The 27300-nt window shown below is 46.5% G+C and overlaps 1 protein-coding gene across 11 annotated transcripts in view; it reads right to left on the minus strand.

The window, feature by feature from the left end:
- Susd1 (sushi domain containing 1) overlaps nucleotides 1-26909 on the minus strand; it is a 123429-nt gene extending 96520 nt beyond the window's left edge. For 2 of the 11 annotated variants that reach the window (XR_013049141.1, XR_013049140.1), the window contains exons 1-5: nucleotides 26452-26907; nucleotides 17651-17764; nucleotides 13238-13393; nucleotides 897-1049; nucleotides 116-295 (exon numbers count right to left, since the gene is read on the minus strand). Coding sequence is in view for 9 of the 11 variants with exons in the window: in XM_076564291.1 (XP_076420406.1) it covers nucleotides 116-295; nucleotides 897-1049; nucleotides 13238-13393; nucleotides 17651-17764; nucleotides 26452-26569 (721 nt within the window). In the remaining 2 variants the exon portion in view is untranslated. Of the gene's footprint in view, nucleotides 1-115; nucleotides 296-896; nucleotides 1050-13237; nucleotides 13394-17650; nucleotides 17765-26451 lie in introns of all 11 variants that reach the window. The other 9 variants (XM_076564291.1, XM_076564286.1, XM_076564289.1 and 6 more) reach the window with 7 other exon arrangements.
- Nucleotides 26910-27300: the final 391 nt, after the last annotated feature.

Genomic DNA, 27300 nt, shown 5'->3' on the forward strand with positions numbered 1-27300 from the left:
AACAAATAGGACCTGTTGGATTTATTAAACACATTTCCTATCCCGAAGGTAAACTGAAAAAAAAAAACCACCTCAGGACACTATAACCAGGAGGCTAAGGCTTTTGAAAACCCACCTTGGCAATGTAACTTCGGAGATTCCCACATGCCCAGGGCTGTGCATCGTGAAACTGTATCTCCTGAGACCCTGAGAAACCCTTCCTTGCAGCTGTAATGGACCTGGCCACCCAGCGTGGAGCTGTAATTTCCTGTGATGTAGCCACCAGGGACTTCAGGAGGGGTGCCACAGTCTATTTCTAAAAAACAAAACCATGCCAACTTCTTTACTTTATGAACACAAGTTTTCAGAATCTACCATCTCTCTACTCATACCCAATGCCTCACACCCCCAGGCCCTATTTTAAGAAGAACACAGATTCATTTCCATGAGGCTTCTGAGCACATTTCCAATGGTTGTCCTTATTGCTCCTCTGGCCCTCCGTACACAACAGCATCCACACATGCACAAAACAGAAAGAATCAGCAATCAACCCTGACTCATGCTTACTAAAGAGACACCTTACCAATGAAGTAAAAATCTGATCGCAAGCACCCTTAAATTAGGTGCACTTCCTTAATTGTCAAGGTCACTTTTGAGATGTTGGGCTCTTACCAGACCTAACAGGCAAGAGTTAATAGCAAAATATCTGTGAATTGATAAAGTTTATTATCACTTGAAGTTAGCTTTTTTTTTTTTAACATGACTCTATCTTGATTAGGCCATTTGTTTTATTTCATAAAAATATGGGAAGCGATATCTACTCATGTCTCCACTACAGATCTATAAACACTGGAACAAGAGAAGATAGCACCCACCAAATCTCACCTTCAGATGCTGCATCTCTGGCAGACACCTACCTGTGCATAATGTGCCGTCCGTGCCTGGGTGGAAAGGCTCAGGGCCGTTCTTTGCCAAGTATCCTTCCATGCAGTAGCATTCAAAGCTCCCAGGAGTATTGATACACTGACCTCCATGCCTACACAGGCCAGGAACGTCACACTCATCGATGTCTTAGGACCCATCCCAAAGTATGAAAAGGGGGAAGGAAAAAAAACAGAAAAGAACGAAGGACATTGTGGCAGTCACCTTTTCACACTGTCCATCAACCCCAATAAATGCATACACTTGTTTGCCATTGTACTGCAATTTTATTTTGTTCCTTATAGGTTCTTCGTGTAAATTCTTTATACCAAAGACATTGAAAGCATAGGAAATGTTCAATAATAAATACTCGTCAGTGTGTTGACAAGTTAAAAAAATTCCCCAAAATGAGACTCAAAAAAACAAACTATATTAGAGGGCTCAGGATGTAGCTCGGTGGCAGAATGCCTGCCCAACGTAAATAAGGTCCTTGTTTCAAGGCCCAACACACACACACACACACACACACACACACACACACACACACACACTCAACAAAGCACTTAATGGCAGGGGAAACCCTTAAGTCACATCCTTGACACACAGGCATGAAGAACTGAGTTCAGCCCCCAGCACCCACATAAAAGCCGGGAATATCTGGAGACCCATAATCCCAGCCCTGGGGAGCGAAGACGAAGGATGAGTGAGACTCACTGGCCAGTCATTCTAGCAAATCATTAGCTCCAGGTTTGCTGAGAGATCCTGTCTCAAAAACCAAGGTGAAGAGAACCTGGGGAAGACACTTAGTGTTGATCTCAGGCCCACATATGTGCATGCACACACACACACACACACATGCATGCATGCATGCATGCACGCACGCACGCACGCATGCATCTATCTATCATGCTTCTTAAAAAAAAAAACCTATGCAGACCCACGAAACGGCTCATCAGTAAAGGTGCCCAACAACTTGAGTTTGATCCCTGAGATCCACGTGGTAGGAAGAGAGAAGCTGCTTGTGTAAGTTGTTCTCTGGCTGCGATTGTGTGCAGTGGCATGTGTGCATGTACACATACACGTGCACACATATTACACTACATTAAAAACTAACTTTAAAAATTAAAAAACTAGGGCTGGAGAGATGGCTCAGCAGTTAAGAGCACTGGCTGTTCCGCTTGAGGACCTGGGTTCGATTTCCAGCACCCACATGGCAGCTCACAATCATCTCCAGCTCCAGTCCCAGGGATTCAACACTGTCTGCTGGCTTCCCTAGGCACCGGGCATACACATGATGCACTTGTAATTCCAGCACGTGTGAGGCTGAGGTAGGGGGCATGAGTTTTAGGCCAGCCTGGACCGTGAAATGAGATTCTGTCTCAAATAAAACCACCTGTAGGGTTGGGATGCAGCCCAGTGGTGAAGCTTTTACCTAGTGTGCATGAGGACCTGGGTAAAAGCTACAGCACTACAAACAAACAGTAACAAAAACTTCGGTTCCTGTAAAATAAGGATGCTCTTAAAGTAAGCTTATGTCCAAAATGAGCTGGGCATGGTAGTGAGTGCCAGTATCCCAGTACTTACGAGGCTGGAGCAAGAAGTTTCTAAGTTTGAGGCCAGCTTGGACTAGCTAGAATGCCAAGACGCTGTCTTAAAAAACCAGAAGTGCTGGAGAGACTAGGAGGTGGTCAAGAATGCTTGTGGCTCTTGCAGAGGACCTGAGTTCAGTTCTAAGCCTCCACATCAGGTGGCTCACAAATGCTGTAACTAGTTCCAGGGGAACCAAGGATGCTCCTGTCTGGCTTCTGAGGACACTACATACACATGGTGCACATAGACACAGGCAGGCACATGTGTGCACACGTGTACACATGCACACACTGCATAGAAATAAAAATAAGTACATTTTAAAAATCCAAACATAGTGTCACACACCTTTAAACCCAGTACTCAGGAGGCAGAGGCAGGAGGATCTCTATGCATTTGAGGCCAGCCTGGTCTACAGAGTTCCAGGCCAGCCAAGGGTACATAGTGAGATCCTGTCTCAAAAATTAAAGAAAAAAAAAACTAAATGTTCACCAAGTGGTGGGACACTTTCCTGGCATGCACATCAAATGCCCTGAATTTGATCTCCAAAGTGGCAATCATTAATAATAAATCAAATAAAAGATCTAAACTGAAGAAATGAAAGATCTAAACTGAAGTTCTTAGTATAAAACAAGTTACTGAAGAGTTAAAAAAAATGCTGAAACAGGCAAGCATGGCTTTCCAGCCCATATGCCCAGTGTGTGTGTGTGTGTGTGTGTGTGTGTGTGTGTGTGTGTGTGTGTGCGTGGAGTCACTGGTTTTTCAGGGTTGGAGTGTAGTTTGATCCCTGACATTAAAAGAAGTGGAGAGTGGAGCTGGAGACACAGCTCGGTGACTAAGAGCACCTTTTCACTCTTTTTGAGACCTGAGTTAGGTTCCCAGCACCCATACTGGGCCACTCACAACTGCCTTTAAAGTCCAGCTCCAGGGAATTCAACACCCTCTTTTGGCATCCAGGGGTATCTGCATACACATGGCATATATTCATATGCCATTCAAATTCATATATATATATATATTCATATATATATATGAATTTTTTTAATAATAGAATTTTCTAGCCATGTCTTGAGACTTCCTTTGGCCGACCTAATACAGCAGAGGGAACATGGAGCCCGTAAACACAGTATCTTAGGGTTTCTATTCACAAAGAGACACCATAACCACAGCAACTCTTACAAGGAAAACATTTCATTGAGGTGGCTCTCTTACAGTGTCAGAGGTTCAGTCCATTATCATCATGGCAGGGAGCATGGCGGTGTGCAGGCAGACATGGTGCTAGCTACATCTTGATCAGAAAGCAACAGGAAATGGACTGTCTCACTGGGCACGGCTTGAGCATATAGGAGACCTCAAAGCCCACAGCTTCCTCCAACAAGGCCACACCCACTCCAACAAGGCCACACCCACTCCAACAAGGCCACACCTCCCATTAGTACCACCCCCTTTGGAGGCCATTTTCTTTCTAACCTCCACACATGGTCTGTAAGAAGCCTGGCAGCTTCCTCTTTCTTTTTCTTGGAATTCTGTGGCCATGCTATAAGAAAGTCTAGGCTATTGTGCTTAGGAGAGGCCCCAAGGAAAGTCCCTGAGGAGGAACTGCCATTGGGATGGAGAAGCCATGTGGGGAACTAAAGTGAGGAAGCCATTTGTAAGTATGGAGGTTTTAACATATGAAAGGCCTCCTCTTGTCTGTCATCTAAGGCACCAGTTCAGTGTACGCACACAGTCACTCAGTCCACAGCAGATACAAGAATCATATGATTGAACCAGAAATCGTGGGAAATATCAAATTGTTCAGTGTGTGTGTGTGTGTGTGTGTGTGTGTGTGTGTGTGTACATGCTCATGTGTGTGAGTGCAGGCATGCATATGCTGGCCTTGCCTTCCACCTCATTGGGGGCAGGTCTCTCTGTTGTCCCTCACTGGGGGCAGGTCTCTCTCTGTTGTCCCTCACTGAGGGCAGGTCTCTCGGTTGTCCCTCACTGGGGGCAGGTCTCTCTGTTGTCCCTCACTGGGGGCAGGTCTCTCTGTTGTCCCTCACTGGGGACAGGTCTCTCTGTTGTCTAGTGCTGCATACACCACACTAGCTGGCTCAGAAGACCACAGGGATTCCCGGCTCCACCTCCCATCTCACCTGAGAGAGCCACATTACAGCTACCATGAGTCACCACATCCGGCTTTACACGGATCTGAGGATCTGAACTCCAGTCTTCGCTTTATCCACGGAACCTTTTCCTCAGCCCATAAATTGCTCTTTAAGCCACTAAACGTGAGGGGCTCTTTGGGTGGCAGCGATAAACAATCGGGAAAACCCTGAACACATGAAGGGCTCAAATAAGCGCAAGTAAGAAAATAAAACATCGATTTGCAAGGGAGAATTTCTAGGAATACAATGAAATCTTACAAACAGAAAACAAAATGTGAATGCCAAAAATAAAAACACAAAAAGGCATTAAGCCATAGACAGGCTACTGCTGGAAAACAGGTTTGTGAATACCAACTTAAGGAATCCTCCCAAGACACAGTGAAAAAGTTGGTGTGAGGCAGAAATCATGAGATAAAAAGCAAGGTCTTACAGAGGCAGATGAAAAAGAGCCGAGAACTGTTGAAGAGAAACTGAAGAAATAAAGGGCAGCTGAGCAAGAGCTCATCTCAAAGTGAGGGAAAGGCGCCCCGGCCCACACATCCCAATCCAAACAGAGTTTCAAGGTCACAAGCATGAACACTGCAAACAAAAGCTACTCTTCTGTGGACAAACACTGGACTCTGGCTGGAAGAGCAAACTCAAAGCTGGCCATCAGGGCTCCGGAGGGGTGCGGCCCACGCCCTTCCGGTTGGCTCTTCCTGAAGCTCCGGTACCTGGTCCCCAGGGCCCAGTCTCAGTCTTCCCATGGCTGGGCACAGGGCACCCTACTGCAGCCCTGTCCACACCTCCAGGAAGAAGGGCAAGCATGGAGCTGGTAGCGAAGGCAGTCTTTGATACAAGGACCAGAGCTACTTCAAAAGCCCGGGATAATAAAAGAAGGAAGGAGTACCACGACCACGGTCAAAAGCAGTCTCCAGAAGAACCAAACGACAGACACAAAAGCGGGTGTCCGGTAGCCTTGGTGAGGTGGGCTTTGGTGGGAAGATGGAAGATCTTCAAAACTCAGTGGTGACACTGCGGAAATCTATGACTACAATAACCACCGGTGTACTGTACAGTTTAAGTGGGCAGGCACGGTTCAGGATACTCGATGAAGCAGCCAGTTTTAAAAGAGAAAACCCAGTACGGTGGTTCGTACTTGTAATCCTATCACTGGGCGGGGGGGGGGGGGGGGGGGGGGGTGGGGGGGGGTGGGGGTGGGGGGTGGGTGGGGTGGAGGCTGTGGCAGGTGGATTACTACCAGTTCAAGGCCAGCCTGGGCTACTTAGTAAGTCTCAGGCCAGCCTTGGCTACAGATTCATATCCAGCCTAGTGGAAGGAGGGAGCGAGGGAGTGGGGGAAGGAGGGACAGGCAGACAAGAATATACCCCTTGGGATAGATCATCAAAAACAAACACACAAATATGTGTGTATGGGTGTTATGTAAATGATAGTTGTTAAAAAAGAAAAGGAAAACAAAACATGAAAGTCATTCTGAAATCCATAAATAAGAAAATAAGAAAGCTCCCGAGAAAAGGAATGGGAAGCTGTGAGGACTCACTCGACCTGACCTAGGACTTCCTGTCTGGAACACAGGCCTTCCCAGCAACTGAGTAACATTTAGAGTTCTAAGAAAGGGAACAAAACAGCACGCTCTGGCTAAGCAATGGTGGTTCAGAATGATGATTTCAACAACTGCACCACTGACATTTCTTTTCTAAAAAAGAAGAGCTGAGAAAGTGCTCTAGGCAGTGAATCAGACCAGAATAAAGCGTGTCCAAGGGAGGTGGTTGGGAATGTCACTCAGACGCTGGAGGCCTGGGTTCATTTCCCAGCACTGCAAAAATATTGAGGGAAATTAAAGATACCATGAAGAATGAGGAGGTCAAAAACCAGTCAAACAATGATTGACAATACAATCACAGGACTAGGGGCTGTGTTATGAAAAGAGTCTTAAAATATAAATAATACAAAATAAAACCAACACCAATTTGGGTCAATTTATTTCTTTTTTAAAAAAAGATTTATTTATTTTCATTTACATGTATGTTTGCCTGCATGTGTGTATGCGCATCATGAACGTGCCTGGCGCCCAAGGGAGCCAGAGAGGGCACCAGATCCCCTGGAACTAGAGTTCTAGATATGGTTCTGAGCTGCCATGTGGGTGTGAGAATCAAACTCAGATCCTTTGCAAAGGCAACAAGTGCTCTTAACTGCTGAGCCATCGCTCCAACCCTAAGGACACATTTTAAGATGATTTTGTCCCTGGAGACATCAACACCGTTGCTAGGTTTGACTCATTCTAGCTTGTACTGTACTTCTGCTCACCTGTCAATTGAACAAGAAACAGCTGACAAAGCTAAAGCTATTCAAGAGACCACAGCAGCAGAGACAGCCACCCCACCTTCTCTAGGAGACATCTTGAAAAATACCGAGTGAGAATAAATGCGGGGCTTTTCATTGCACTTCCAAATGTGGGTAAGTAGCGAGGGTATGGAAAAGACGTGGGACTTCTGGCTGCTGACCAACGCTGGAGGAGTCACCACAGTCATTATCAGTTAGCCTTGTGTACAGTCACTCAACAACCTAATAGCCATAATTGTCATAATTATTGCTAATAACGATAATGGCTGCATGTCATCTTCCACATGTCAAGCACTGTCCTAAACACTTCATTATTTATTAAATACTATATTCATCTTATTTAATTTCCACAATAGCCCCTTTGGAGGTTACTAAAGCAGACAAAATGGTTAAGCAATTGGTTCAGACAGCAATGGAAACTCCAGGATTCGAAGGCAAGTACCTACCTAGAAGTCCACATTCAGAACCACTCACTACCATCATCCAATTGTGCATTATCGCAATCAATAGTTCTCTATCTTATGGAATCGAAGATGTAATTAATTGTCTTAGTTAAGTTCAGATGTGCCTATCACATACAACTGAGATTGCTATGACATAATTTTGACTTTTTGTTTTGTTTTTTTTTTTGAAACAGGGCTTGTATAGCCCTAGCTGTCCTAGAACTTGCTCTGTAGACCAGACTAACCTCAAACTCAGATCTGCCTGCTTCTGCCTCCTAAGTGCTGGGATTAAAGGCGTGTACTATCACCACCTGGCAATTTTGAATTTCTTTTAAGATTTCTTTTTATTTATGTGAATGTATGCATGCCTTTGTGTATATGTGTCACATGAGTGCAGGTGCCCTTGAAGGCCAGAAGAAGATGTTGGATCCTCTGAGCTAGAGTTACGGGCAGTTGTGAGCCATCCAATGTGGGTGCTGGGACCTGAACCCAGGTCTTCTAGAAGAGCAACAAGTGATCGTAACTACAAAGCAATCTCTCTAGTCCCATGACTTTGATTTTTAATCATCTGCTGCCTTATAATGTTTAGAAATTATCCCTTTTCTAGTCCACTCTAGAATCTTGACTGATTGACCTATCAAGCTTACCAGAATTATCCCCTGAGGAGGGAGAGACTCCTTGTCATCATCAAGACTTTGTGTTTAATGATAGACTATTTCTGTTGATAATTTGCACTGCACTTGAGTATTGGAGCTGAACATCTGAGTAAATATGTAACATTTTAATGATAAAACAATACTGTAAAAATGACCATCTTAACCATTTTTAAGAGTACAGGGTAGGATGTTAGGAACAGTCACAGGGTTGTATGCCACGGCCCCCGGCAGCCATCTTTGGGACTCTTTCCATCTTGTAAAAGGGAAGCTCTGTGCCTATCGACATTAATGCCCTTAGGTCCCCCTCTTCCATCCCCTGGCAAACACCGTTCGACTCCCTGTCTATAAATCTGGCAATTTTGTGCCTCAGTGGAATGTTTCCTCAACATCATGTCCTTAAAATTCATGCCCACTACAGCATGTGTAAAATGTGTGTGTGTGTGTGTGTGTGTGTGAGAGAGAGAGAGAGAGAGAGAGACAGACAGACAGACAGACAGACAGACAGACAGACAGACAGAGAGGACTGAATCTAGACCATTGCCCATGCTAAGCATGTGCCCTGTGTTGTGCCCCCTCCCTCCTTCTGAAAGCTGAACCACGCTGCCTGATGTGCACTATCTTCACCTCCCATCTGTGGATGAACAGCTGGAGTACTTCTGTGACGTTCCTTGGCTATCATGAACAATGCTACTGTGAACGTGGGTGTACAAACGTCTTTTTAAGATTCCAGTTTCAATCGTCTGGGGAAATGTCCAGAAATTGAATTGCAGAACCACGTAGTAATTTTATTTTTAATTTTTGAGGAAATATCATACCATTTCTTCGCACAATACCCTATTTTACATTTCCACTTGGAAATTTTCCTGGAGGAAACCCTAAGACAGAAACAAGCCAAATGGGTGGTTCGCCACAGAGAGCAGGCAGTCTGAGTGTGATTACACATTTGAGCCGAGGCCAGGCCAGGCTCACGCACCGAGCAGCAGGAGAGAAGCAACTTGGGAACATTTGCTCTCTTAGAAAGAGTTTCCTGCCCTGGGCGAAGGACAAATGACCTAACCCAGACTGGGAAATGGGTGAGAACTGAGATCCAGGCATGAAGGTGTGAGGCGGACATGGACTGGGAAATGGGTGAGAACTGAGATCCAGGCATGAAGGTGTGAGGCGGACACCGACTGGGAAATGGGTGAGAACTGAGATCCAGGCATGAAGGTGTGAAGTGGACACCTGTGAGAGAGACGTCCCCAGGAGCTGCTAAGTGGCAACATTCCTCGGTTCTTTTTGTCACTTTCTCCTTTCTCAGCCAGGGGTGAAGGGGTCCCATTCCTCCAGAAGCAAGAGCACAAGGCCCAAACAACGCAGGGAATTCCCGTGACGAGGCTGCTGCCATGCAGGATGGTACACAAGACTTGGGAACTCAAAAGGCATGGGGAGGTCACCCTGAAGCTTTCGACAGACCCTGGGAGACCCATGCCTACTTGGAGGCCCCTGGGCAGGGAAATGACAGTCACCAGCCTTACTCCACACGGGTCTCAGTTCTCTCCACTAACTCTCAGACTACTCTCACACTGCTGTTGCTGAAGACCTTGCCTCATGGCAAGGTTTCGGTGACTTGTCAGCGTCAATGCAGGGCATCTTCGGACACCAGAACATTTTCTGGTTTTCCAGAATCGACTGGTGTCAGTCCATACTCGAACCACTGTAGCTCATTCCTCCTCTATCATTGGTGACCTCCGAAGACGTCTGTCACCAGCTCTGGAGCCTGACTTAGACTCTGCAAATGACAACATATTCCTAGAAGAAGATCCCTCAGAATACAGGGAGCTGGCTTCAGGGACCGGGGCTCCAAACAAACACTGAATAAAGGCTGATACCCCCAAACTGGACCTACACCCCAACTAGCATCCACTCATGTCTCTCTGGCAACTGATTTTGAAGTGTTGGGCTTCTTAGCACCAGCAAGAAAAAAGCGCTGATCAGCTTTTACAAGGGGCCAATAGACCTCAAAATGAAAAGTCAAGGGAATGACCGCCAGGGAATATGGGCTTCGTTATGGGGTTATGGCCACTGGCAACAGTAGCATTATTGTAAATATCCTGAATTAAACACTTCCAAAGGAGGGAGATTAGTGAATGTGAATTGTGTCTCTTTCTCAAAATGGGAACGATCACCAATAATTGCAAGAAACAATAAATACACGAGGGCCTGTGCAGGATCTTGTCTATCTGACCCTTGCAGAAAATATTTTCTTCTCTCTTTTCCTGTTCTTTGTCCCCTCCCCCACTTCATCCTTTCCAACTTCTGCTTGTTTGGTGTGCAAACCAGAGATCAAACCCAGGACCTTGCTTATGCTAGGTAAGTGTTTCTACCACTGAGGGAGGCTACAACCTTAGCTCCATTCTTTCTTCCTATCTTTTGGGTGTTTTTTGTTTTGTTTTGTTTTTTCTTTTATGAGACAGGGACTCACTGTGTAGTGTGGCTTTGCCTGGCCTGGAACTCACAGAGATCCACCTGCCTCTTCCTCTCAAGTGCTAAGGTTAAAGGTGTGCACCACCACACCTGGCCATTCATCTAACTTTTAAAAGTTGAATGCATCCTTCAAAACAATACTGATGCAGTTTTTAAAGAGCAATCTCAGGTATCATGTCTCCTGGACCATCCCCAGGTCTCTTCCTCACTGCTAAGATAAGGGCCACCCTTGGATTCCAGATAACACCTTTGATCACTTTTCACTAACACCGTGACAGGAAAATTAATTGTCTGCCTGTCATCTTCCACTGGTACTTCCTTGGCAGAGAAGAAAACCATTAGAAATGTATCTAAGTGAGCTTGATAATAGATAATCATCATACACGGTTTTTAAAATCAGCATCTCACCGGGCATAGTGTTGCACACCTTTAATCCCAGCACTAAGGAGGCAGAGGCAGGCATATCTCTGAGTTTGAGGACAGCCTAGTCTATGGAGTGAGTTCCAGAATAAGTTCCAGAACAGTCAGAGCTACACAGAGAAATCTTGTCTCAAAAAAAAAAAAAAAAAAAAAAAAAAAAAAGCAACTCTTCTTATAATGTGCAACTCTTCTTATAATATGGCAACATCACAGTTTTGTTTTGTTTTGTTTTGTTGATTTTTCAAGACAGGATTTCTCTGTGTAGTTTTGGTGCCTGTCCTGGATCTTGCTCTGTAGACTAGGCTGACCTTGAACTCACAGAGATCCACCTGGCTCTGCCTCCCGAGTGCTGGGATTAAAGGCGTGAGCCACCACCCAGCATCACAGTTTTAAAACCACAGAGCAGGAATTTGTTGCAAAGACAACATGACACTGGATACAATGTGTTCTCCGAGACAATATTCTAGTTCTTGGTAAGAAAAAGCTGAATGAATGAATGTATCCTTCCAGGAATTTCATCTTGGCACAGGTCAAGCAGAATGGCAGAGGCCAGAAGCTGCGGTTCCTAGCCATAGAAATATCAAACATGCTCTGCTTTCCTTCCTTCCCTGAAAACCAGGAAATACCACAAAGCTTTTAAACAGCCATAGCTTCTATGTCAAGCATCTCAGAACCACGAGGAGTTTCTGGTCTCTCACCTTTGTGACTGACTGTTCAGGGACCTGAGAAAGCTGAAGAGCTGTATTATCAGGATATGCTACCTAGAAACAGAGCTCGCCCAGAGTCACGAACATCAGGAGGGCTTTTCTCATGGCTTCCATTCAACCAACATATGCCCAGGAATCTCACCAACAAGATTACTGTGGTGCCAAAAGTCACATTCCTAACTCAGCGGAGCCTGTGTTGGCAAGTCCTCTTCGTGACAATGCTTAGACCTCCTATGAGGCACAGAAACCCTTGGCATTTAGTGGGTGCTGTGCTTAGTTACAGGAACATGTACCTGGCACACGGTCTCCAGAGAGGCCAGCCTCATGGTTCATTATAAAAAGGTTTAAACACAAGCCAGCAAGATGGCTCAGTGGGTATGAGAACCTACTGCTCAAGCCTAATAACCTGAGTTCAATCCCCACGACCAACAGGAAAAGAATAGAACTCCGAAGGTAGTTCTCTGACATCCTCCCCACAACACACACACACACACACACACACACACACACACACACACACACACATATGCACACAGGCCTATTCTCTCTCTCTCTCTCTCTCTCTCTCACACACACACACACACACACACACACACACCATACACATATACATCATACACGCACACATGAACACACATAAACACATATAATAAATTTTAAATGTTTAAACCCAGAAAACTAGAAAAACAGTAAATCAATTATCAGACACCCACCCTCCAAAAAGCATAAATTATCCAATCAGTGTTCACATTTTGTCATTTAAAACTGTTCACAGAAATCATAACACCAAACACTTCATAATAATGCCCCAGACAATTCAACATCTTTCAAAATAATAACGTTCTATAGACCACAATACCATTAGCCCATCTAACAGCATGTCTTCATTGGGGTTTCTATTGCTCTGATAAAACAGCATGGCCACAAACAATAGCTTGGGAAGGAGAGAGTTATTTTATCTTACAATTCTCAGTTTATACTCCATCCCTGAGAGAAGTCAGGGTAGGAACCTGGAGGCAGGAGCTGATGCAGAGGCCATGGAGGATGCTGCTTACTGGCTTGCTCCCCATGGCTTGCTTAGCCTGCTTTCTAATAACAACCAGGATCATCTGCCCTGGGGTGGCACCATCCACATCAATCATTAATCCAAAAAAATGCCTAACACGTTTTTCCTATAAGCCAGTCTTATGGAGGCATTTTTTTTTTTTCCGAGACAGGGTTTCACTGTGTAGCTTTGCACCTTCCTTGTAACTCGCTTTGTACACCAGGCTGGCCTCGAACTCACAGAGATCCGCCTGCCTCTGCCTCCTGAGTGCTGGGATTAAAGGCGTGCGCCATCACTGCCCGGCATGGAGGCATTTTTTTTCAACTGAGGTTTTCTCTTCCCAAATGACTCTAAGTTGTGTCAAACTGACATAAAGCTAGCCAACCCATAATATTAATTCTCTAATGCTGACTAATACTACTTAGTCTATGTCCAGGGTCAAGGCTTTCCACCGTGATTCTACCCTCCACTCATCAAGTGCTGTGTCAACACCAAGTGGCCGTCGCCACAGCCCCTCTAGTACCTGTACAGAAGGTGCCATCGTTGGGAATGAATGTCTTGTTGTTGTTTGTAGCTCGGTAGCCTTTGTGGCAAACGCAGTAGAACCCTCCAGGGGTGTTGTGGCAGGATGTGTGGTTCCCACAGATCACAGTGGCTCCAAACTGGCACTCATCTTTATCTGCAGATGGACACACAGAAAGGACTCACACCAAAGCTTCCTGTCCACACCATGCGTCTCACCCAGAGTCCTCTCGCACTGCAGACTGAGGGATCTCTGCTCTGCCACAACAGCTTACCGGTCTCTTTGTTTCTCCAGCCTCATGCTTTCCAGACTAACGGGAACCAGACTCTCATAATTATGCACCTGCTGTATACGAAACCACAGAGAAACACAACTTTCTAATCTGGGAATCCATTTTCCTTGAAGATTGGCAGCAGGTTAGTTTTTAATTTTTTTCACATTTAAGAAAAAAAATAATAAAGGGTTGGAAATGTAACTCTGTGGGGGAGTTCTTGTGCCTAGTATCCATGAAGTTCTGGGTTTAATCCCATGAGAGTAATAATACTTTCAAAATAAAACATTAGCAGATCAGCTAGGCCGCTCAGAGAATAAAGGGACTTTCTAGAACTTACATTATATCCCCAGGACCTACAAAGTTGAGGAAAAGAACCAATTCCCAAAAGTTGTCCTCTGACCTCAAAGTGTGACACACTGACACACGTGTGCATACACAGATAAAACGTAATAAAAATAAAATGTCAAAGTATAATGACTGAGGAGATGTGGGTAAAGTGTTTGCAAATCCCCACAAGCCACATAAAGCCAGACATGGCAGCATGCATCTGTAACCCCAATGCTCCTGTGGAGAAATGGGGACATAGAGACAGGAGAATGCCCAAAAGCTCAGTGGCCAGCAAGCCTGGTGTATACCGTTGAAAGCAACAAGACACACTGTTGTAAACAAGGTGGAAGGTGAGGACCCAACACTAGAGGCTGTCCTCTGACTGATGCATGCACACACCCACAAGAATACACACAAGGACACGTATGCACATGAACAAACACGTATCACACACACATACATTAATTTAATTTAATAGAAATTTGATAAGCCAGGGGAAACAGGCCTAGAACAATCCCATTTCCAACTCAGCCACTTTCTTGGTCTCTTCAGTATTAGAGAGTTAGGGCTAATAGTATGTGTTGGCTAGCTATGTGTTATGTCAGTGAGTGAAGGTGTCCTTGGAGGCCAGATGCCCTGGGACGGAAGTTACAAGTGTCATGAGCCACCTGACAGAGCTGCTGGGAACCAAACCCAGGTGTTGTGGAAATTACCTTAACTATGTAAAGGTGTGTTACATTTGTTTATGCTTCATTTGTTTAATTATGTAAAGATGGGTTGCTGTTTTACCTTGCATGCCAAAGGCATCTGATTGGTCTAATAAAAAGCTGAACAGCCATTATCTAGGCAGTGGAGGGGTAGGTGTGGCTGGTGGGCAGAGAGAATAAGTAGGAGGAGGAATCTAGGTTCAGCCTCCACAGCACAGAGGTAGGCTGTTGTAGCCAGCACCCTTTGAAGTTTTCAACTGCATCTAGTACACAACTCAAGGGTAAAACGATCTGTGTTAAGATTTGCCTGAGAGAGGCGGGGCAACTGAACGCTCAAGCCACAGCTCCGTGGAGTGCACAGCTCAGGTGATAAACGACACAGCGCTTTCGGGCACACGCCCACCTGTGCCCTGGCCTTTGTCCTGCTTCCTCAGAACATGTCTGTGTTACTCTCCTACTCCTGCGATGAAGTACCGTAACAGGCAACTCAAAGAAGAAGAAGTGTATCTAGCCTTGCACTTCCAGAGGCGTAGAGGCGTGGCCGCAAGCAGCAGGCAGGGCTGCAGGAGCAGGAAGGGGAGCGCTCACGTCTTCAACCACAAGCGCGAAGCAGACAGCGCAAACCAGAAGTAGGGTGCGGCTCTGAACTCTCAAAGCCCACCCCCAATGACGTACTTCCTCCAGCAGGCTGCACCACCTCGCCAAACAGCACCACCAACTAGGGACCACGTGTCCAAACACGGGAGCCTAGAGGGGTCATGTCTCATTTAAATTGATAACAATGTTCCCCTGAAGGTTTCGACTGGCCTATTTAGGTTTGTAGAAAGTTTTAGAATTCTTAAGTCCTTTGACACAATGCCATATCGTGGTACCTTTGGCACAGGATAACCTCACTAGTAACCGCCACTGTGCGTGCAGCAGTCCAAGCACTAGGACAGGCAGTGACCAGTGGGAGCAAATGCAGAAATGTTGTGACGTTCTCTCCTCTCCTAGGAGATGCGCCTATTGCTTGGAAGTCAATGGGCAATGAAGAGCACAGTTAGCAGCATCCAGGAGAGGAGTTCCTTAGAGCGGTGCTCCTCACCCTTCCTAACACGGCAACCCCTTACACAGTTCCTCAGGCTGGGGTGACCTCCAGCCATAACATTATCTTCGTTGCTACTTCATCACTGTGATTTTGCTACTGTTATGAATCCTAATGTAAATCTCTGTGTTTTCCAATGGTCTCAAGCGACCCTTGTGAAAGGGTTGTTGGACCTCCCAGAGGGGTTGCGACCCACCGGTTGAGAAACCACTGCCGTACAGGACAGCTGCCCAGCTCCTCAGCTCCAGCTGCTAGCAAAGGAGCACGTCCTGTTGCGGGAAAAGTGGGAGAAATTCCCTAAGACACCTGACTGACAGCAGAGCATCCACAATTCTTCCAGGAAGAGCCCTCCGGAGTGAGACTGGTCAAAACAGGTCAAAGTCCAGCCTGCAGAATGGGCAATGGTGGCTCCAGGGACAGCTTGTATCCGTGAAATGGAATGGGACTCGACCAACCTTTGGAATAGGACTGTTTGAATGCAGGATTGAATTGTTACTTTTCTTTAAGGAGTTAAAAAAAAAGGGGGAACTCACATGAAGACAAAGGGCTAGGGGGATGGCTCAGCAGGTTAAAATCACGTGACACACAAGCATGAGCGCCTATGTTCAAAGCCCCAGCCAGAACCCCTGTAAAAGGCCAGGCATGGCCCGACCTGGTGGTGCACACTTTTAGTCCTGGCACTCAGGAGGCAGAGATGGATGCTACAGAGTGAGTTCCAGGACAGCCAGGGCTATGTAGAGAGACCCTGCTGAGAGAGAGAGAGAGAGAGAGAGAGAGAGAGAGAGAGAGAGAGAGAGAGAGAGAGAGAGAGGCAGACATGGCAATGGAGGGTAACGGGGGCTTCTTGACTGACAGCCTGACTCTAGGTTTGATGGGAGACTCTGTCTCAAGGTGGACAGTGACAAAGAACACTCAGTGTCTTCCTCTGGCCTCTGCACACACCTCTACACACACACACACACACACACACACACACACACACATACATACATGTGCACACACAAGACACATATAACACACACGTCCTCACTCTCACATGAAAATCAACACAAAGGTATTTCAACAAGGTCATGGACACTGCCTGTCCACAGCTACAAGGCAAAACCTTTACAGCATATAGCAAGGAGGAAACTGAGAAGTTATTATCACGTTTATTATACTTAAATTATTATGACATTCTCTCTGAATTGTGCTTGAATCTCAATGTTATCTGATTGTCCTGGCATGGACACCATGAGGAGGATGAGGATGAGGAGGAGGAGGAGGAGGAGGAGGAGGAGGAGGAGGAGGAGGAGAAGGAGGAGGAGGAGGAGAAGGAGGAGGAGGAGGAGGAGAAGGAGGAGGAGGAGGAGGAGAAGGAGGAGGAGGAGGAGAAGAAGAACTAGAAGAAGAAGAAGAAGAAGAAGAAGAAGAAGAAGAAGAAGAAGAAGAAGAAGAAGAAGAAGAAGAAGAAGAAGAAGAAGAAGAAGAAGAAGAAGAAGAATCTTAGCTGCATCTGGTCTAAACAAACCTTGAAGTCATCTTAAAGTATTCCTTGAAGTCATCCCAAAGGGTCACAACTACAAAAATTCAGAGGACAGATTCGGATGGACATAAGACACACAGTAAGTTAGTCATTTTATCCATTAATCAAAAATCTCCAATAGGAAAGAAGGCTTTATTTTCCTCCATGATATTAAGATAAGCAGTTTTATATCAAAACAACCTGAGAGATTAAGAAATGTAATATTTGCTTTTGTTACTAAGTTAAACTTGGGACACAAAACAGACTTCAAATCTGTGTAGGCCAAAGTTTCCAGAGAGTTCAGGTCAATGGCATCTAACACCAGGGGTTCTTCCTTGGCAACACCAGAAAAGAGCTATATCTAAACAATAAAAGCAAGATTCTGTTGTAACTGGCAAAAACCCATTGAGAAAAAACGTGAACAAAGTAACAATGCTTGCCCTGCATGGACACTCTGAAACGGGAGAGCCTTTGGTTTTGATTCACATTTCCAGCTTAACCCACCCCTGAAACTTACCAACACACCGCGTCCTCCCGTTGCCCCAGAACCCGTAGTTGCAAATGCAGATCCTCTTCCCGTCTTTTTGCTGGCACGTGGCATGTTCGTGGCAAGTGGCACAGACATCCAAATCTAAGTCAGAAATCACATGTGTCCAAAACGGGAAGTTAAAGGTGAGAAATGTTTAGTCAATGGACATGTATCACAGAGAACCAAGACGTGAATGCCAAAATAAAGCAGGTCAAGTTCCCATCTCATCCTTAAGACCTTCAACAGTGACTCACTGTCCACAATATACAATGCACATTCTTCTGCCAATCAAATCAGCAGTCTCCACCATCTGTCTTCTCATCAACTCCTCCAGCTTCATGTTCCCAAACTCCAACTGCATGGTACCTTCCAGGCAGAAGGGACAACTACTATCTACGACCTACTCTCTACGACCTACTATCTACAACCTACTACCTACTACCTACTATCTACAACCTACTACCTACTATCTACTAGCTACTCTCATCCTTGTCATCATGGTCATGATGCTCCCTTCACCTGGAAAGCCTATGCCCTCTTCTCTACTTGTCTGAAACTCACTCTTATTTTCAGGAGCCAGGCAGAACGCCTCATTCTCCCTGAAGTCTTCTCCACTCCTAAGGAAAGGTGTACACATCTTCTAATCTCCCATAAAACATGTATACTTCCATAACAATCATGTTAATCTCTGAATATGTTTAATCCTCTCTTGGCACTATGAGTGAACCATATGATTTTTACAGCACAATATAGACACTCAACATATTTTTATTGGCTGGATAAAGAGATCTAAAATGGGGACTGGAGAGATAGCTCAGAGGCTGCTTTTCCATAGGACCCGGGTTCAATTCCTACCACTCATGGTGGTTCACGACCACCAGTAACTCCAGTCTCAGGGGATCAAACACCCTCTTCCAATCTTCTGGCCTCAGCAAGCACTGTATACACATGGCATACAGACATACAAGCAAGCGAAGCACCCATACTCATAAAATGAATCTAAAATGTGACTTGCTACAGCTCTAAAGGCAAAGGCAAGGGAGAGGAATGCATGTGCCAATACTCTCTCTCTTTCCCTTTAGGGAAAGAGTGAGTGTGTTTAAGATCCCAAGTCCCAACAGGATGGCCAGACCCCAGTTACTTAGATAAACAACAGAAATATTTGAAGCTAAAACTCTTAAGACATCTCAGTTTACCAAATGGTGATATATGACCTGAGATCAAACAAGAATTTCTACTCGAGGCTGTGTGGAATATTGAGTTTCCTGCCTGTGTCTCTGTAATTTCAGGAGTGGCCTTGTAAGGAGAATGTTCCAGCATAGAATTTCATCCTAGTCTTGGCTTTGTACTTACCCAGATAACACAGCCTAGCCCTCAGGCTGCTCCAGGCACGAGACCAACAGAAACTGGGAGATTCCTAAATACTCTTAATCATGTCTCTTCCTTTTGTTTTTTATTTTACTAACAAAAGACAACACATGAGAGGCCAGCCCGGGCTAAATGAGAGTCCATCAAACAAATGCCAAACAATAAACACAAATAAAATGAAAGATAACATAGAAACAAAGCAAAGCACTAATGCTTACCGATACCAAATTAACCATGGAATATCTATAAATATCCCATGACCATAAAATGCAGAAAAATAATAAATATTATCTGACCACCATGGAATAATGGAATAAAACTTCAAAGCAACACCTATGTCTAAAGGTTGGAGAGATGGCTCAGCAGTTAAGAGCACTGGCTGCTCTTCCAGAGGACCTGGGTTCAACTCCTAGTACCACAAGTCTGTTCACAACTGTCTGTGACTCCTGTGTTCCAGGGGATCCAACACCCTCATGCAGACATCTATGCAGGCAAAACACCAGTGTGCATAAAGTACAAATAAATAAACCATACTGAATTGTTGAAGAAAAACAAAACAAAACAAAACACTGTCTGAGGTAGTACTCAATGTACATAGAGGAATTTTTTTAATTATGAGTTTTTTTAAAAAAAAACCTATGTCTAGTTTCCTCCAAAGAAACCCACTTATGCAACATTCTCCTAAAGCATTCACCAGACAAAGGTAATGTCCAAGCTGAAATGCATAATGATAGATATAAAAACTTACTGCAAAAATTTGAGTTTGTTATGCTTTCATATTTTTAAAAAGTAATTAAAAAAAAAAACAAGCAACCACAGAAGAGACATAGAATTTTAATGAAAGAAGTTTGAGGGGGGAAAAATATGGGTTTAAGCATTATAAAAGAATATTTTTAAAAACAAAAGAAAGATTTCTTGGTAAACACTGAAGATTTCAAGTACTCCCAATCCCCTTACACCTTAAAAAAAAAAAAAGAAAGAAAGAAAGAAAGAAAGAAAGAAAGAAAGAAAGAAAAAGAAAAAGAGAAAGAAAGAAAAAGAAAAACAACAACCAAAAAAACATGAAATGAAAGATTAGAAAGGTGTAAATCTTTCTGGATGTGTGTGGAGCGGTGCATGTATATTATATGTATGTAGAATGTATGTAGATGTGCGTGTATATGTGTGCACCTATACATGAAGGACAACCGCAGTACTATTTATTCCTCAGGCGTTGTCTACATGTTTCGTTTTGAGTTTTGGCACAGGATCGCTCACTCCCTCACCAATAGGCTAGGCAGGCTAGCCGGTGAGCACCAGAGCATCTCTACCTCCCCAGCCCCTAAGAGTATAAATCTTAAAATAAGGGACGAGAGCAGACAAAGGATGCTAGCAGTTATTTCAGATGGGAAAGATCAATTCATAGAAACTGCTTTGACGAGAGGAAGAAACAAAAGTCCCTGGGTGCCTAGAAAGACAAGGTGTAAGCCATATAAGCCCTGGAGTAATGCTGCTTACTGGCTTGCTCGGTCTATTTTCTCCCATCATTCAGAATCACAGCCCACAGTGGGTGGAGTCCTACCACATCAGTCCAGAAAATGCCCCGTGGACTAACTAGCCCACAGGCCAATCTGATGAAGGCATCTTCTCAGTTAAGATCCCCTCTTCCCAGACATGTCTAGGTTTGTGTCAAGTTGACAAAAAACCAACCAGCACAGCAACTCCTTAAACACACTGGAGACGAACCTGCCTGTAAGATGCCGTTCACAGTCAAGAGAGAAAAAGAGTCTGCTGGAGCCCTTGAACTTAACATCTGTCCTCACCTAACTCCAGCTGTCCCAGTCCGACAAACCCAGCAAACTCACTGTTCAACCTCCTTGAGACTGCCTTCCCCAAACTTGTGGAGACATGTGGGAATACGTTAAATCACCAAGTGGGGGACCAATAGAGTCCAAAAATCAGAAAAAAAAAAATGTCTAGAATTCTATGCCAAACTGCACTGTTCCTAAGAAACTACATCAAATTCCAGAGATAGAATCCAGGAGCCAGAGAAATACCATATTCTCTCCTCTCCGGCATCCTTGACAGAAAAAACACAGCCTCTCCTTCAGTCAAGTGCACTACCACAGATCTACACCCAAGCCTTGGTCTCTCCTTTAAATGTATCCAAGACAGAAGGCGCTTTCTCCTAAGCCAAGTAATCATTACAAGTAACCCGAACCCTTGTACCCCCTCATCCCACTAGCCCCAGAACTAACTCTGACCATTCTGAACCCTTAACCTTTCCTTGTGTGAAATGTTTCCAGGAGCCTTGGCTTCCTTTGTCCATTTCTCATTCACTTTCTTATCTGACCAAAATCAATCCACAGTGGACCCCACACTTCACCTCCAGACCAAAACCAAATCCATAATAAAAATACCCAGTGCCCCAGTCTCAACTCTGAGTCTGGAGTTAAGTAGCCATTAATTTGGGGCCCACCCCGAAATTCACGTCCAGCCGTCGCCTACTTCAGCCATTCTACTCCTCTCTCACGCCGCCCCACACCCGACCGACACCTTCTCCAGAAGGCTGTGAGTCTTTGCACTTTTTTATTTTTGGTGGGGTTGGGGTTGGAACCTAGGGCGCCTCAAGCACTCAACCACACTGAGCTACACCTCCAGCCCTGCGCACTGTTTTGTGAATCCAACAGACAGCTGTTAGTTACAGCTGCACACATCAGAGAGCTGCTCTTAGATTTGACCAGAAGAACATGGATGTGCACAGCGTCAAGTCCCTGGGGGGGGAGGGGGGAGGCAGCCCCTGTGGAAGTCCTTCATTAAGTCTCGCCTCACTCCTCAGCGGAAGCCACTTTCCGTCGCCCTGACACCATCCACTCTCTCCATCTCTCTTGCCTCGCCATGCCCACTATGGTGCCATCTCTCATGAAGACAGAGTGCGGACCACGTCTATGAAACACGCAGCAGGTGCACCTCACTTCACAGAGTGGGATCTCCCCAGTACTGCCCGCCATTCCTCCACCACGACCCCGGTTCTGTCTCTCCCTGGCCTTCCTGAACCAGCCAGGCCTGAGCCAACAGGTTCCCCAACCACTCCCAGACTGGGGCAAAGCCACAGAGAGGCTGAGAACAGGACTGACCAGCTCCACCCTTCCTCACCCAGTGACAACCTCTGCAGTCCCCTGGGGCCAGGCACCCCACCCACTCAGTGTGCTCCCCCACCTCCCTCAAACACAGGCTTCAGCTCACTTCCCCTAAGCATCTTCCATTAATTAAATGTACCTCGGCACAGGCTGCTAGGGAGGGAATCTACAAGGGCAACTGAGATGCTAGCTAGCAATGGCTGCCCACGGCTTGTTATCGAGCACTCAGAGACAGCAGGAGAATCGGGAGTCTGAAGCCAACTGTGGCTACACTGGACGATCCTGTCTCAAGGAAAAAATACACACACACACACACACACACACACCACACATGTACACACACACACATGTACACACACATGTACACACACACATACATACACACACATGTATACACACACACATACACACATACACACACACATATACACACACACCACACACATGTACACACACACACATGTACACACACATACACACACATACACACACATGTATACACACACACATACACACATACACACACATATACACACACACCACACACATGTATACACACACACATGTACACACACATATAAACACACACCACACACAAAAACAAAACACAAACAACAACACACAACAAAAAACAACACATGCACTTACAAATAACACACCCGTAACACATACACACAAAGAAACGCATAAACACATATATATACACATACAGACACAAGCACACACACACGCACAACCAGACCAACCAGAGAAAGGCAAATAAGCCCCCTAAGCAGTCACACCAGACACCTGTAAGTGACTGCTAGCAAACAGCCCCAGCTTCCCAGGCGGGCCATCCCTAAGGCCCTCCCTTACATGTCCCATCCAGTCTCTCCCATCCTGACTGCCTGCTTTGGAGTCACCCCACCCCAAATTTGGGAGGCAGTGGCTGCCCCCCTTGCTACAGCCAGCTCGCATTAACAGTCTTCATTTGCTTGTGACCATTGGGGGGGGGGCCCTGTTTACTCCCACATCATTCGGAATTTGAACCACAACCCCTTTTCACAAGGGACTCTTGGTCTAAGAACAGAGTCTGACTCAACAGTGGGCAACAGATGTGTGGCCATGGCGTCAAAGAGAAGCGGACAGTGCCCGATGGCCTTCCAGCATGTGAGAGGAGTAGCCAGCCTGGTTCTGAAATATAAACAGCGCTCACTCATGAGGTAGATGACTGGAGGAGGAGGAAATGGCACGTTGCCAGTCTTCTTTCCTCCCCTCCCCTCCCTTCCCCTCCCCTCCCCTCCCCTCCCCACCCCTTCCTGACTTCTCCCATTTACAGCTCAGCTTTACAAGAGCTCTATTAAATATCTTGTCCATTCTTGTATTTCTATCTTTTCCCTACTGAGTAATGGCTGTCGCTCTAATATATGAGCAGATGGACTTGCTCTTCCCCAAATCCTGCACTGACCTGGCCAGCCTAGCTGAAGGGTAACCTCCTTTTCCTTCTAACTTCTCCAAGCACCCCTGTGTTGTCAGCCAGAGTCACAGAGTCCAAAGGCCTTTTCTCAGCATACTGTGGGCGCCAACGTCTGGCTTCCTCAGCGCCATGCTAGCCCAGGCGTCCCACGCATTTGGGGCTGCATCTTTCTCCCTTCCTTGCATCTACCTAGCTCCGCCCCAAGGACCCATCCTTGAGCTGGACACATGGCACTTCAGAGGCTGAGGCAGGAGGGTCGTTTCACCCCGACATTTTCCACCTCCAGGAAAGGAGATTTTTGTAGAACTGGATTCTCTGTTCCTCAGTGAAAGAAAAGTTTCTACCTAAGGAGAGGCGCTCAATGAGGCAGCCCCGTGTTCATGTCCCCAAATCATCTCACACCTTCCAAACGGGCTAGAGATGTGGCTCATGCTTAGCATGCAAAAGCCTGAGTTCAATCCACAGCACCAAAGATGTCTAAAAGAGAAGAAATTGTAGAGGATTTGGCATTGACTGTTAGTCATGTTCAGCCATCTTAGCCCAACAAATCAGTGGACCACACTTAATACTTTCCTAGGCTGGAGTCTTCACACAGATCCTAAAACAGGTTTCAAGTCTCCATAGGTTTTTATTCACACTCTCATGGGAGACCCTGCTGGCTACTTTTGTGTCAACTTGACACAAACAAGAGTCATTTGGGAAAAGGGAATCTCAAGGCTCCTGCTAGACTGGACCATGGGCTAGCCTGTGCTGCATTTTCTTGATTGATGATTGATGTTGAAGGGCCCAGCTCACTGTGGATGGTGCTACCTCTGGGCTGCTGGTCCTGGGTGTTACAAGAAAGCAGGCTAAGCAAGCCACAGAGAGCAAGCAGTAAGCAGCATTCCTCAATGGCTTCTGCTTCACTTCCTGACTCCAGGTTCCCTCCTTGAGTTCCTACCTTGACTTTTCTCAGTGATGGAGTATGACCTGAGAGTTGTAAGCTGAAATAAACCCTTTCCTTCCCAGGTTGTTTATGGACAATGTTCTGTTTTTTATCACAGCAATAGAAACCCCAACTAAGACAGAGAGACCAAGTCAGGGGAGGAAGAAAGCCTACTGGAGTACCAGATGTCGTGGGTGGGAGAAAGCCATTCTAGAAAACTGAGCCATCAAATACCCAAAGTGATAGAGAAAGTCACCAGGCAGCCTTTAATCGCAGCACTCAGGAGGCAGAGGTAGGCAGATCTGAATTCCAGGCCAGCCTGGTCTACAGAGCGAGTTCCAGGACAGCCAGAACTACACAGAGAAGCCCTGTCTAGAAAAGCCAAACAAAACAAACAGTGCCAGGCAAGGAGAATTTGGGGGGACAGGAATCTGTCCCCCCAAAGTCCACCCTTAGCTCACTTCCCTTCCACTTCTACATCATGTTTGGGTTTTGTGCATGTTTGTTTTTGAGACATCTCACTCTATGGTCCAGGATGATCTCTAACTCATAGCAATCCTCCCTCCTCAGCGTCCGAAATTCTAGGATTATAGGCATGAACTGTTTGGCTTTATTAAAGGAAATGGCAGTGAGAGACTGGGTATCCTTATACACACTGTTCGGCATGCTCTCCTACAGTGGCTTCTGCTGACCTCCCACCATGAAGGAACAGTTAAACCCAAGCACTACGGTCTGCCAGTTGGCGTAAGACTATGAGTCCCTCTTGTGAAACCCAGTCTGCTTTTTAAATCTCTGGTCCCTTCTATGTTGTGCATCGCACATTGTCGGCAGTCTGGAATTCATCCATTGCGTTGTTTTTTGTTTATCTGTTTGTTGACTGGGTCTCACTTTGTAGACCAGTCTGGTCTGGAACTCACTCTGTAGCTCAGGCTGCCCTCGAACTCAAGATAATCTTCCTGCCTGTCTCCCAAGTTGGATTCACTCATTGTACACACATCTGTAAAGAGTGGTCAGTGCCCTCCTCTATGGGATGGAATGCCTTTCCGCGTCCTCTTCCTAAATCCAAGGATCAGTCCCTAAAGCGCAGTTTCGCTTATCTCACGCATAATGGCTCCCTAGGAAGACATAGTTGTTCCCTCTTCCGGCCAGTACACCTCCTCAGAGCGCTAACATCCTTCTGCTTTCTATTTGGTGTGTGAGTAGATGTCAACTCACTTTTCTGTCTGAACCTCCATGTCAGGTAAATCCCACCATGTTCCGGCTTGCTTGTTTGTTGTTTTTCAGTTTGTCTAAGACACGGACTATTTGCTTGTCTGTTTCCTTGCATCTATGCACCGCTAGAGCGCCAACACTGCATGTTTACATCTGACACAGGGAAGAAGATATTAATGGGCTTTCTACGGATGGATGGATGGATGGATGGATGGATGGATGGATGGATGGATGGATGGATACACAGATGCATGGATAAATAGATTAATGAATGGATGGATGAATGAACTAAAGAATGAATTCTATTCCTATAAACTTTCTTATACTTCCTTCTTAGCATTCTTAACATTAATTTCTTCGGGGAAGTGAAAAATATGAAAAGGGGAGGGGGGAACGGCCACAGGTCAAGAATTTGTCCTGCAAAAGCCACCGCGACGGGAAGCTAGGGGGACCTGTGGCTTGCCCTCCCACGCGCCCCCACCTGGGCGCTGCTCCCCGGACCCGCACCCCTGCCCAGTCCCCACCTCCCTACCCATCCCGGGAGGCGCGAGCTGGAGCAGGGCCGCCTCCACCCACGCCCCAGTGTCCCCAGGGCGGGCAGCCCTGACTGCTCCTGGCTGCTCCGCCTCCGCGATTCCTCCACGCCCCGACTCTGTGCCACGGGACCCTAAGCGAGAAGCGTCCGCTTCGCCCGGAGCCTCGCACTCACCGTCCGTGCCCGGTTCTCCGCTGACGCCGCAGGCCAGGCCGAGCAGCAGCACCAGCCGCAGCAGGGGCAGCACCCGGCGGCCTGGCGAGCGGCGCGTGCCCCGGGGCCCCCGGCCCATGCCGCCCGCTCCCTCCCGGCGCCCGCCACTCCCCGGAGGGCCCTGTGCGCAGAGATAAGGCCAGCGGCGCGGGGAAGGGGCGGTGCAGTGGCTTCCGGCGCAGGGCAGCGGAGCGCGGGGTCCCGGCGGGGGAGAGGGGGAGCGGGTCCGGGGTCCCGGGACCTAGGTGCACCTGGTGCACCGGCTGCGCGCGGGACACGCCACGGGGAGAAAATGGACTGTGCTGGGGAGGAAACGTCCCGGTGCAAGTGTGACTTGTAGGGTCTCTGGGAAGACCCGAGAGAGGCGAGGGCCACACGAAAGGGTCTCTTCCTGGACGGGATGGAGAGCTGGGATGTGGTGGCCGCCGCACCAGGGAGGGAGAGGAGAGGGCGACAAGTCATGGGCCAGTCCACCCGGGGTGAAAATACTGGATCAGGTGACAAAAGTTCCAGCCGCTGGACAGACACCCAGCTCGGCACGTTAGGAATCGAAAAGGGAGAAACACGTGGTGAGAAAGACGAAGATGAAGGAACACGGTGTGTTCTAGAAACTGCGTGAGGGAGTGCTTTCGAGTGGGGACAAACGGTTGGAGAAATAAATTTTACCGCCGAGGTAAAGGTCTCTGCTGTGAGAATAAGATCAGCAGCAGGGCGGGAGGGAACCCAGCCCTGAGCTGCTGCGGGAGTCCAGGAAATACAACCCTTTAGGGGTGGGGCACGTGATCTCTGAACTTCGGAGAGAGGCAGAAA

Source organism: Peromyscus maniculatus, chromosome 2, assembly GCF_049852395.1.
Source record: "Peromyscus maniculatus bairdii isolate BWxNUB_F1_BW_parent chromosome 2, HU_Pman_BW_mat_3.1, whole genome shotgun sequence".
Classification (NCBI taxonomy): Eukaryota; Metazoa; Chordata; class Mammalia; order Rodentia; family Cricetidae; genus Peromyscus; species Peromyscus maniculatus.